Below are 13,366 nucleotides of genomic sequence, written 5' to 3'. Positions count from 1 at the left end.
AAGTCCTGTTCCCCTTCCCCCCCGCAAAAAAGGAAAAAAAATGCTTTTAAGTTATAGACATTGAACTTGAAGTAATCCCTGCACGCAGGCAGCTGCCCATTTACAGGGAAGGGAACTGCCCAGACCTGCCCCTGGAATTAAAGGGGTTCAACACTAGGAGCGTGAAGAGACTTGGGGCTCAGACCAATCACAGTAAATTTCAACCTGCCTGTGCATAAGACCAGAGGACCTCATCAGCGTTTGTCGGATTGTTTTTGAGTACACTTAGTGTTTGCTCAACAGCCAACTTTAAAAAAAACAAACTTCTGAATTTAAACTTGACGATAAGCTGGAAACTGCCTGTACTTTAAACCAAAGTCACTTTTTGTATCAAAACTTCATTTTGCTGATCTGTAGATAAACGATAATTGTTCCTCCTGCTCCCTACCAAGAGTTGTTCCTGGCAGGGTAATTTCTCCCCGAACTTGTGATAAACCCATTAGGATTTCCTCTTATTTTAGTAAAATTGACTTCGTCTTCGATAGAAAGGACAGAAAAAGAAGCATGAGGACAAAACATATTCTATTTATTATTATTGTTGTTGTTTTATCATTATCGTGACTGCTGCTATGAGAGTATCAAGACTAGCCACCATCTAATGGATGTACAGTTTGCCAGTATTTCTGGATTTCATCCTCAAGAGGAATCCTCATAGCCTCATGGAGAGGTGAAGGGTGAAGGATGGTAGAGTAAGTGGGTTTGTAGCTTGCTGAACATTTATATCAAAAGGATTTTGATCACCCCAGCCTGGGGCAAGTCTCTGGTAGAATGTCATTGGGCTCTATCCCCATTCTTCTAGTGAATATTTTTATGAAGGATTTGAATGAGGACTCTGGAGAACTGATAAAATTGGTGAATGAATCAAAGCTGGGAAGGACCTATCAATAGAGCTGAGAGAAGCTCATCCTGCCAGGTATAGAATGAGAGGGGACCTTCCCACAGGTGGATACGGAGATCTACCTCCAGGGCAGAGTCTTCTTGACAACTGAGTCTATCCACTGACATCTTAGCTGGGGCTAAGAGAACAGCACCTGAGTGGGCACTGAATTAGGGACTTTGAGCCCCTCTACTCCAGTGCATTAAGACAGTTTCCAGAGCAGCAGTTCAGATGGGGCAGGTTGGGCCCCAAACCAGTCCAACAACTATTGTTATTATTACTCTTGTTGTTTTCATTGTTTTCATATTCTTATTGTACGCTGCTGATTAAATGCCTTTCAAATGTCAGGTCTCCCTTGATCTTCGTAACAAGGCTACACAGGTAGAGTGGGCATATTCCCATTTTATAGGTGAGGAAAGTGAACCTCAAAATATTGGAGCTATTAAACTGCAGCGAAGGGAGTAGAATCCCAGGCTTCTGATCTGTGTGTTACATGTACATGTTACCATTGGGGTGACTTCCCCATGGAGTGAATGGGGGATTCGTCCCACGCATCAGCTCGCCAAGGTTAATTAATCAGGCTGGCAGCTACGGACTGTGGGAAATGGCAGCTATTTTATTTCCTATCACCTTAGCCATGAAATAGATGAGAGGTCAGCCTTGCCTGGTGCCTGTTGCTCTCTGACAGAACTGCTGCCTGCCTGCCCCACTTTTCTCCCCAACCCCACATACAGCTTCTCAGAAAAACTACTTCCTAAGGTTTAGTACAGCAGGCAGCTTTTTCGTGCAGTTAAGAATGCTGGTGATTCAGATGTGTGTGACATCCCTGGCATTGAAAGGCAAAAGCACAGCATGTGCAAAGCACTCTATCCTCCTTCAAGTCCCTTTGGCCCAAGAAGGGGAGAAGCGAGCCCCACCGTGGGCACACAGGGCCCTGGGTGAGCTTGCGATGCCTGGTGGGCGCACCTGGGGTCTCCATCCTTGGCAACGTAGGACTCAGTCTCTTGCTTAGTGATCAAGAAGCTGACACAGTTGTGGGGAATTTTTTTTTTTTTTTCTGATCAAGGAATCCACTAAGGACAAGTGGAAGGAAAGGGGAAAATATGTGAAAGTCACACATCTATATGAAGCCACTCAATTTACTATTTTTTAAAAAGTAAAATAGAAAAAATTCCATTTGTACATTTTTAATTTTCAATAAGACATTCACACTTTTCCAAACCAAAACTCATGAGCACCATCATCTTTTCAGTGAATAAAATAAATGATGAGGAACTTACACTTCAGTTCTTGTCCTATAGCCAAGGCTTGAGAGAAGGAAGAGATTTCTGGGAGAACTAGAAGGAGTGATTTCCGTGGAACGAAAGTGAGTGGGAGACAGACAGACAGGAGAGTGGTGGGGGAGGCTCTCCCGTGAGGATCCACAAATCCTCTGAAGGACCAGCCCCCATGTTGATTTGTCTCTTGAGGTCTCAGCATGGGTCACCCCAGGGTACTTCGGGGCTGGAGAGGGCAATCATCTTAAACGATTTCCAACACCTTGAGGCACAGTTTGCATTTTAAAATTCAGTTTCTTAATAATTTAAACTAACCCACAGTGACAAAAAGTGGATCAGTGTCTGCGTGGGGGCTGGTGGGGGTGGGGAGAGGGGTGCAGAGAGAGGAGGATTGCAGAGGGGCGCAAGGAAACTTGAAGGTGATATCTATCACCAGGGCCCAGGGCAGTTCGCTTCAGTCTATCCCACACTGGAACATTGATGATTTCAAATTAAAATCTCTTGAAAAGCGGCCGGAGCAGAAGGCTTTCTCTGACTCTCCTCTGTCTTCTAAGTGGAGGAAGTAAATCTCCAGGATGGGTGCCCCCCTTGCTCCTCAGAGCTCAGAGTCAACCTTATCACAAGAGTTTTAAAATCCACAGTGTAAAGCTTGTATAAACAAACCTTGTAAAGCCTTTACTAGTGTATTACCCAAGCCCAAACCTTGCTTAGATTCCTTTCTAGTGAGCACTAACTTTCTTTGTCCTGTCAATTTCGCAGAAACTTATTGTTGTTGGGGTTTTGTTTTTTTCGTCTGAAAAGTATGAAAAGTTGCCTGATTCAATCATTTCTTTGAGCCTCTTTTTATGATCTGAGTATCATATTGTGGTTTTCCCATGTGCATGTATTAAATTGGGTTTTCACCTGTTAACCTTATCTTATGTCAATTTTAGTATTATTAGTCCAGCTGTAAGAACTAAAGAAAGGTAGAGGGGGAGAATTATGCCCTTTCCTTACAATATGTTCACTTTCTTAATTGTGGCTGTTGTGTCATGGGGTATACTTGTGTCAAAACTTTTCTAATTATACCTTTAAATGTGTGCCATTTATTGTACATTATGCCTCAATAAAGCTGTTAAAACTTTCAATTTCTTATTAAAAATGTAAAAGATAATATTAAAAAAAGGTGTCACATCATTTAAAATGGAAAAGTATGGAAAGATTTACAATTGAGGGCCCAGCTGCCAGCTTCTACCACTTGTAACCCCACCATGGATAACAAGAATTATTTGCATTGTTGTAGACTTTCCAAAAGTTAACGTTTACCTTTACTGATTGTAAAAGATCCTAGTAAATAGCAAGTCAAACAAAGGTTTACATACCCTTAGAGCAGGGGTGTCCAATCTTTTTTCAACATTTTTCAGCAAGGGCCATATGCGGTAAAATACACAAACAGCCCGGCCACCCACTCGAGGTGAAGTACGTATTGCCTCACCTGGTTTATTTAAGTAAACTAAATATATTTTTGGAATTTGCTGCGGGCCAATTAAAAATGGTTTGCGGACTGCAGTTGGCCTGCGGGCTGCAGTTTGGACACCCCTGCCTTAGAGAGTCAGGTAGTCCCTAGGAAAGCCTGCCAATAATGCCCAGCCTTGGAAGGACACACTAGAATCCTTTTGGCCTGTTTTCAATTTTCAGATACTCTTTCTTACGTTATCTATCTGCTCATATCCTTTGCCCATTTTTCTATTGTACTGTTGATCTTTATCCTCTTGATTTCTGAGAGCTCTTTACATAGTAGAGAGATGAGCTCTTTGTCTATGATATGAGTTGCAAATATTTTTTCTGGTCTGTAGATTTTCTCCTGACTGATTTTTTTTTCAAAGTAGACTTTTCATGGCGTAGAATGTATCAATACTTTATTTTATGAGTTCCAATTTGAAGTCATAGTTAAACAAGCCTTTGCTATTTCAAGGTCATGAGGCATTCTTTCACATTTTCTTCTAGAACTTTTGTGGTTTCATTTGTACCTTCAGTTGGTTGGTCCATGTGGAATTTATTCTGGTGCATGATATAAGCTGTAGGATATAATTTTTCTGCTTTTCTTTTAAAACATTAACACTTCTTTTTGAAATAAAGCCTTTCTTTTTTCTGCTGTTGTTCTATAAGTATTAGCATTGTGTATGAAACAATGACTAATTTTTAGAAATTTGCTTTGAAACTTAGGGGCAAAAGGTGGGACATTTGTCACTCTTGTTTGAATGTCACTTTGAGAAGGAAAAGTTGCTTGCTTTGCAATATGTAAAAGTTATCTTTGAAGCCAACATTTATTTTATTATTCATGGTGTGTCCTTTTTTTCCCTGACAAATAAAAATTTGGTAGATGGGAGGGGATAATTTCCGGCTTGTGCGCACATTGCTCTTCACCAGTTCTTAGCAAAATGAGCCAGAAAAGAGTTGTTCTCTAGCTGGAAGCCATCACTTCTTGTACTTGTCCTGAGGCCGAGAAGTCTTGGGTTTCTATCCTGGTGCAAATCTAAGTCAGATAATACTATCATGTGGTAGTATTATAGGGTAGCATTTCAGAAACAATATGGCATGCTGATTTATGATGACTGGGTAGGAATTAGCCAGAAGAAAAGGGGGAAGAGTACTCCAGGCAGTGGAATAGCATCGGCAAAGGCACAGATATGTGATGTGTTCTGGGAACTATAAATTCCAGCAAACAGAATGTAGGCCCAAGGAAGGCAGTGGTGAGAGATGTAACAAACCTCCAGACCTGTAGAGAATTTTTATGAGATTATTTGACCCCAAATTGAGGACAGTTGCTAGAAAGCAAGATCTCACATGCTCTAGGGAATGACAGTTTTGCAGTTTCTTTTATGCTTTTGGAATTCAGGAGGGGACATGAAGAAGATTACATGAAGGTGGGAGAAAGCAAGGAAGAGATTGGCTTACAGGATAGTTAACAAGATCACCTACTCTCGTGAGGGTGGTTACCTATTATAGATGTTGAAATGTGTGTTAACGTAGATGCACAGAAACATATCTATGCCTGGAGAGGTTTCTCATCACATATCTATGGCTGGAGAGGTAAGCAAGCGTTGGATGGTTGAGGATTGTAAACTGACTTTCTCTGGAGGGCAATGGGGAGCAACTATGTTACCAAACTAAAGGGGGTTCATTTGCCTGCATGTATCAAAGCCAAATGAGACACGAACAGGGGTTTGCAGCAAAGAAAATAAAGGTTTATTGTTTAAGGAAATGGCATCAAGCCTGGAGACACAGGTGAGCCAGGCTCAAAGCCCTGGCTCCCAACGGCCTCTAGAGGATAGGTTATATTGGGGAAACATCATTAGTCACGGTAGCTAAGGGAGTTGGGGTCCTGGGCCCCACTGATGGGTCAGGGCTAAGGTAGGAGTGAGTTGATCATTGCCTCCAATTCAAAGCTAAAGTTTATTGCTTTCTGGCATTTTCAGAAGGTTTTTGAACAAAACAGTTGTTCTAAGCCAAATTCTAATTAGCATGTTCTACAAGGAGCACACATCAGGTTCTGATGTCAATCTTGGCCTCCTTCTGTCATCCCGTGGAAGGGGATGTGGCCAATAGGGTCATTTTGCCTTCATGGGTCTGGAGCAGAAACACAACTGAAATCAAGATGTTATATTTAGTTCGACCAAAACTCTATTTCTGTGATCAACAGACCTGAGATTTTGTTTGTAAGACTGTTTGTTGCTGAACAGACTCTGATGTCCTAAGGGCTTCAGGTTGTGGTCATACAGCATATGCAAAGGTGGGAGGAAACGGAAATGGGCCACGGTGCTATTAGACTAGACAAGGCCAGTTTGAATCAAGGAGAAAGAAAAGAGGAAAAGCTATTTTAAAGAAGTGAAGATTTCACACAGTTAAAATTATAAGGTCTCCCTTCTGAACCTGCAATTTTCTGGCAAAGTTAGCTGTGTCCCATGGCCCTGCCAGGAAAGGCAGGAGGCCCAGACTTAATGCTGTGCGGAAAGAGCCCCCTTGGGGGAGGGGCAAAGGCAAAGCAGAGGATCTTGCTGAGTGTCCAAGGAGAGAAGCCCTTTGAATGGAGGGTGGGCAGAGGGAGGAGCCCTCTCACGCTGCCAAGAGAAGGGGCTCCCAAACCCAGGCGAGACAGGCGGGTCAGAAACGCTGAGGCAAATGTCACTTGTGCCTTTTTTCCCCTTAAAAACTAAACAAAGCGGCTGTGTTCAGTGGCCCCTCAGGAAGGCCAGTCATTTCCTGAGGAGATATCAGGCCAGCCCAGGCATTGTTTCAATTTCCAGCAATGGCTGCTATTACCTGAGCAGCACCACAGCTGGTCTCTCTGCTGTCCTGGGAGAAGTTACCAGAGTGTTTTTTCTGCTTTTCACAGGGCGGGTTTCTCACCATTGGTGCTCCGCAAGTGTTTTCTGCCCCGGGGGCATGGCGCAAAGGCTGAACTAACTGCCCAAAAGTCTTCACGCTCAGGATGCAGCTGGGGTGGGTCCAAGGGGGCAAGATGTGGCTTGGAGTCCTGCTGACACTTCTGCTCTGTGAGTTTTATTCTCTTCCCACATCACTTAAACTTGCTAAGAATTAAAGCTAACAAAATCAACATACTTATTCTGTCTTTTCCAGGTTCAAGCCTTGAGGGTCAAGAAAACTGTAAGTTGTAAAGTTTCTACCTAGCTTCATTCTGTCTTTCTGTGATTCTTAAAATTCATGTCAAATTGCTTGGGTTAATGTTTACAACAATTGAGGGGGGAAAATATTCCAATTCAAAGCTTAAAGTGTATTGCTTTCTGGCATTTTCAGAAGGTTTTTGAACAAAACAGTTGTTCGAAGCCAAATTCTAACAGCATGTTCTAGAAGGAGCACACATTTTCTAGATCCTAGTGAACTGTTGTATGTTAGGATGGGGGGGGCGTATTATTATAACAAATGTGAGTGATTCTATAATTAGTCTTTTGTTGTTCTACCATAATTTTCTCATTTTCATATTCTATGTCATCCCCATTTTTTTAAAAATTCACAAATGAAATGTAATCAATTTGTTGGATTCATGAAAACACAACATAGTTTGAATTGTTACAACTTTTTTCGCCTAAAAGATTTAAAACAGGTAATTGGATTTCATTTCCCGTCCACCCGTGATGCTATAGTCATACCTGCAGTATTTTATGCTTGTGTAAGGGGGGGCTTCTGTCTACCTTTGAAGTCTGGTTTATCATCCACTTTAGAGCTAATTTTGAATCTTTAAGATAAGCGGGTTTTGTTTTCTTCGTTTGGGTCCACGTGAAGGGCAGGGCTTGTCTGGGTCTGTGGGGAGAGCTCTCAGAGCAGGATCCCCTTTGGCAGAAGTCGCTTCAGACGGTAAAGAATGTGGGTGACTGGATTGCAGACCATTGTACAGCTCTTAGGAGATGATGTACGTGGACGATGCTGGTTTTTTGAGCCAGGGCTTGGAGCAATGGCTCCAGGACAGGGAGGGCTAGTGTGGCTCCTGGCAAAGCTGGTCTGCGGGTCTCCCGTTCAACTGCCCGTGTGCTTCAGCAGGCATTTGATACCCATAGCAACCCAGAGAGGCAGGATCTCCATCATTATCATCCTCCTCCTCCTCATTCACTGATGATGTCTCTGTGCCTCAGAGAAATAACTGACTTGTCCAAGAGAGCCAGTCGGCAGGGTATTGGCACTTGAACCTCCCCTACCCAAAACCCACCTAGCTGGCTCCCTAGGCCTGACTCAACTGAACACTTTTACTTTGTCTCTTTGAGCCCTTTTGCAATCTGTAAAGCGGGGATAAGAGAATCAATCATAGAGTCGGTGTGAGGATGAGATTAGATAAAAGGAATCACCCCAGCACGGGGTGATTAATAAATAATGGTTTACTATCTGCAGCCCTGTCCTCCCCACCTCACAGCTCCTGCACCACCCTCTGTCCACTCCAGTCCAGGCCCCCCAGCTTTTATCGGGACCACACCCTGCCAACATTCATGCCCCTGGGCTTCTGTGTCTCTTGTTCTTGACATCCTGTTTCCCAGGACCTCCAGTCTCTCCCATCTCCTTTCCCACCTCAGAAGGAAGTAAATCGCTCCCTTCCCAGGGTTCTTAGTGAAAGGTCTTTGTACCTTCAGGGAAGACCTCGGAACTGCAGGACTTATAGCAGGAGACTCTCCTACTGTTTCCTCAGGCCTCCTTCTTGTCTTATACTAGAGGAAACTGAGGCCCAGGGGCCATGAGGTATTTGGGCATGGTCAACACTCGGTGTTAGCGGAGTAGGGGCAAGGATCCAGGTCTCCCTTTCTTTAGGTCACCCAAGACCACAGTGACAATGCGTTTGACATGCATGATCTCCGAGCGCATGCCACATTGCCTGCTGTCTGAGATTGAGGTGCCTGGTCAGCCGTGGCCCTCCCCACTCCTTTAGCTCAAGCCCTCCCTCGCCCCCGGCCAGCCTGCCACAGGAGATGACCTCAGCTCCATCTTCACCTAGAAATCAGTGCTGTCTGGAGGGAACTCCCTCAGCTTCCGGCCCTGCCCTGGCTGCAGGCTTATCTGCCTCCCCACCCTTCCTCTCAGCTTCCCTCCCACTTCAGAAGAGATGTCTGCCCTGTGCAGACCAGGGCCAGCCTGTCCACCTGGGCTCTGAGCCCGGCCTTCACATCACCCCTGGGGTCTCACTCTGTCAATTACTAGCTTCCACCCCGCTTTTAGTATCTCTCCCCACCCCTACCCCCCATCCTTCTGGCTCTTTCCCCTTAGTCTATAAACAAGATTGGTATCTCTTATTTTTTTAGGAAAAAGGAAAATCACACACAACTCACACCCTTCCATTTATCTTGTGTCCCCTATCTATCCACTCGCTTCCTCAGTCAAACTTCTCCCAAGGCTGGTTTATACTCACTGTCTCTGCTTCGTCACCTCTCAGTCACCCCTCACTTAGCAGTCTGGCCGTGGCCCCCACACCTTCCTGCATTGGAATCCTCTCATGGACCAATCCTGTCATGATGCCAAACGCCATGGACACTCCAGCCCTGAGCTTTGCATGAAGCCGTCCTGACCCTCTTCCCTGGTGTTCTTTCACATCTCTGATCAACCCTCCTCCTTTCCCCAGGGGACAGTTAAACTTTCCTAGGGTCTGAACTCCCTCCATCGCCTGGTCTCTGCAGATTCCCTGGTCTCACCTCGATGGAGCTTGAGTCCCCTCTCTACTCCTCCACATACCCCGTCAGTGGAGCCCTGGCCTCTCCCCTGAGCATCACGCGGGGCAGGAGGTGACATCTCCTCCTGGTCGTCTCCCAGGCCCCCTGAAGCTGGCCTCACCACCATGACTTTTTCCTTCACCCTCATCTCCTTCTGGCGTTCTCTGCTTTAGTTGGTGGCACCTCTATCCTCCTGGGCACCTAATCCAGGAACCTTATCTTCCACTCTTTGACTCAACCCCCAGATCCAAGCAAACAAGTCTTTTTTTTTTAAATTATAATAAAATACGTACAACATAAAATTTATTTATTATTAGTGATATTTAATACATTCATAATGTTGTGCAAACATCACCACTGTGTAGTTCCAGAACCTTTTCATCACCCGCCACAATAAGTCCTTTGCATCCACTAAATATTGCTCAAGTCTGTTCCTTCCCTCATTCCCACTGCACATGCCCTAGGTCAGACCTCATCACCCTTCACCTGAGCCCCAGTTCCAAGCTGTTTATAGGTCTCTGGTCCTCCTCCCAGCCCACAGTGATCTTTCTAAAGCTCCAGTGTCATCCTGTCACCCCTTCCTGAAGACCCTCAGGACAGGGCCCAGCGTGTCAGCAGAGCGGGCAAGGTCCTTTGTTCTGTCACTTCCTACCTGGCCTGCCTGGCCCCTCCGGCTCCACACTCTGGTTCCTGTAGCTGTCTGTGCCCGGATGCTTTGATTTCTCATGCCCCTGTGCCCGGGTACATGCTGTTCTCCTGCACGAATGCCCCTGTTCTTGGCCTGGTCCAAGACTCAGTTCAGGGGTCATTTCCTTCAGACTTTCCTTGGCCTGTCCTGGGCAGCCCTCCCTCTTGGCGTTTACATCACTGCCCTCTAGTTATCTGGGTCCCCACCAGCCTGCGCAGTCTAGGACAGCAGGGACGATTGTGTATTTACCTTGTAAACCCAGCACCTGACACAGCTGCTCGATAAATGTCTCACTGAAGGGCACCCGAACTGAATGAACTTGGAAATGCTTGCGATTCCTATGAGAAGATGGGCCGGCATGCTCTATGCTGAGCACCAAAGTCCAGCGGGGACTCCATGCTTTGAGGCTCCCTGTAATTTTCCTGACAATAGTGGGTGGTTCCTCCTTCTCTCCCCACCACCTTTTTTTCCTGAGTCATTTCCAGGTTGAGGGCCAAGTGGCTGGCTGAGTCATAATGCCTCATCTTCCCAGGGCTCATCAGCATCCACTGACAGGCGGCTAGAGGCAGAGGGAAGCAGGCCCCTTCGTTTTGGGTCTGGGGATTCGGCACTGTGGTCCCAGGCTGCCCTCTCTGTGCTGTGGTAACTTTGTTACTTCGGATTTTCCTCCATCAGCCTTCATCTCCCCAGGTCGAAAAGATCTGACCTCTCAAAGCTGTTTCACAATCCATCGTTCTTCAATCCTGACAGTTCCGAACCTTTTGGGTTCCATAAGGAAAGCTGTAGATCCTTTCTCCAGAAAAATGCACACTTGCATATAATTGGGGGGTGGCTCACAGGCCCCCTAACACCCACCCGTGAGCTTCTGGGGGGCCCAGGTAGCCCAGGTTGTGAACAACCCTCTATTTTGTGAATGATGAGACCTGCACAGTAATCCAATGTGGCTATTTCTGGACAGTTTGTTCACAAAGAAGTTTTCTGTATTATCTTAATAATCAGGTAGAGATTTTTGAAGATTCGTTGGGTGGTATATTTGTTATCTATTGCTGCTCAACAAATTACCCCAAAACTTAGTGGCTTAAGACAACAGTTTATTATCTCACACAGTTTCTGAGGGTCAGGAATCTGGGAGTGGCTTAGCTGGGTGGTTCTGACTCAGGGTCTGTCAGGAGGTTGCAGATAACATGTTGGTCGGGGTTACAATTACTTGAATTATGTCTGAAACTGGGGGGATCCGCTTTTAAGTTCACCCATGTGGCTGTTCCTCTCTGTAGAGGTGCTCATGACATCGCACCTGGCTTTGCCCAGAATGCGTGATCCCAGAAAAGGAAAGAATGAGCAAGGCACAAGTTGCGATGTCTTTTGTAACCTAATCTCAGAAGTGACATACAACCCTTGCTGCAGTGTTTTGTGGGTCACAAGACCAACCCTGGTATGATGTGGGAGGGACCAGACGCAGGTGTGAATACCAGAAGGCAAGGCTGATTTCACGGGGTCCATCTTGAAGGCGGCTACTGCAAGGGTGATTTAAAGCTTCAACTTATTTCATCTCAGGGACTAATCAGATGCCCTTTTTTTTTTTTTGTCATATCAATTGCTCAGAAGAAAGGGACAGGTGTGGACTGTTGCATTCATTTAAAAACCTAAGACGTTATAGACAAATTACATTCTAAATTGCTGAAAAAGGTTTGATTTTGTTACCAGAGAGGGAAAGAAAGTTTTTGCCAGTGTCTTTGGCCAGCTAGCTAGCGGTACCTTTTCTTACCTTTTCTTATTTGAAAACGGACTTGAGACCACTTATAAAAATGATGTGTTGTTGTTTAGTATAATTCAGTGAGGGACCACAGCAAGGTGGTCCAAGCAAGGACCTCCAAGATTTCTGGAGGTCCTTCCTTGGTCTAAAAAATAAGGAGATTTAGAGTATCTAGGAGGCTCAATAAATATACATTCATCAGGCATGGCCCATGAACATTTTTCAGTTATCAAAGTGTCTTATGAGAATTCAATGTTTAGCAGCCTTATCTAAGCCATGTGACACTGTTTTGCTTGAACAGTACCCGATGCCCCCTGTCCCACGCCATCTCTGGCCTCTGAAGTCCTCATGGGTCACGTAAACTTTGGGTAAGATCCACATGTGGAGCTGCCAAACTCTGTGCATGGAGAGTCACGTTTTGTGTTAAGGAGTGGGGAAGAGTCAGTAAGACGTTACCTTTGTAATTGCTTCTAGATGCATAAGGACTAGCTGGAAGAAACTAAAATCAGTGGTTTCTTCTGCAAGGGGAAGAAGAACTTCCCCTTGGGAATTGATTGGACAGGGACAGAAACGGCAAGAGACTTTACACTGTATCTTTTCCTCTGTGTTCTTTTTTGGGCTTCAAGTACACAGAATTGGATTGACCATAATTCTTGGCTCCTATCACACATTCCTCCTTGACCCACACATAATTGTCTTTTGTTTTATTTGTGTGTATGTTTTTAGTAACATAATGAATTCACAGGACCCCACCCCTCAAGCCAAGAATTAGGGCATTACCCATACCTGTATCTACCTGTGTGCTCTACCCAGTCTTATTTCCCTCTTGCCTTCAGAAGTGACCACAATATTTTAAAAATATGAATCTTATATCCATCCACCTTTTAAAATGTGCATTATTTCAGATAATTTGTCAGTATGCTCTTTAGGGTTTTCTCATAGACATCACATCATCCACCTTTGGGGGTTTTTAAACATTTGACTGCACTATCCACTCCAAAATTTAAATAAAAATGTAAAATCTCATGATTGTTTTATTCATACTTCATGGAGGTAGGTGAGACAGGAAGCCAACAAAGCACACCAGATATAGTAGCTCTCAACCCCAGATCCTGATGTTGACCCCAGGTCTCTTTGAGAATGGACACAGTGGAGGTTTATGGGGGAGATGTGTAGGAGTTTGGAGGTTTTGCGAGGCTGAGATACCTGATTTTAAGGTCATGACTTTAGATACATTTTCCCCAAAACTCCCCATGTATTATCCGTTCTTTCTAGTCATGTCTAGACTATGAGATGTTTGAGGTTGTCTTTGTGACAAGAGATTGGAGAGTGAATATTTTAGAGTGCTGTTCAAGTCCAGATATTTATGCTTAGATAATAAACCATAGGGAAGGTGGAGCTGAGGTACTTTGAGGTACATCAAGGGTATAACTAGGACCCCAGCTGGGCTGCAGAAGGATCTATGGGCAGGACCAAGAGGACCCTCAAAAGACAGAACTGCCCTGGTCCGCTCTGAAGCTTGGACAGAAGTCCTGATCAATGAGC

General features: G+C 44.9%; 1 protein-coding gene across 2 annotated transcripts in view; it reads left to right on the top strand.

Moving 5' to 3' along the window:
* Positions 1 to 6,329: 6,329 nt before the first annotated feature.
* PECAM1 (platelet and endothelial cell adhesion molecule 1) overlaps positions 6,330 to 13,366 on the top strand; it is a 49,642-nt gene continuing 42,605 nt past the window's right edge. Inside the window, exons 1-2 of one of the 2 annotated variants that reach the window (XM_019732986.2) lie at positions 6,330 to 6,728; positions 6,814 to 6,840. In XM_019732986.2, coding sequence (XP_019588545.2) covers positions 6,665 to 6,728; positions 6,814 to 6,840 — 91 coding nt within the window. In that variant the 5' untranslated portion in view covers positions 6,330 to 6,664. The remainder of the gene's footprint in view (positions 6,729 to 6,813; positions 6,841 to 13,366) is intronic. The other variant, XM_019732987.2, reaches the window with a different exon arrangement.

The sequence above is a fragment of the Rhinolophus sinicus genome, linkage group LG15 (assembly GCF_036562045.2).
Source record: "Rhinolophus sinicus isolate RSC01 linkage group LG15, ASM3656204v1, whole genome shotgun sequence".
In the NCBI taxonomy this organism is placed as follows: Eukaryota; Metazoa; Chordata; class Mammalia; order Chiroptera; family Rhinolophidae; genus Rhinolophus; species Rhinolophus sinicus.
This window is presented reverse-complemented; position numbering and strand designations above follow the sequence as displayed.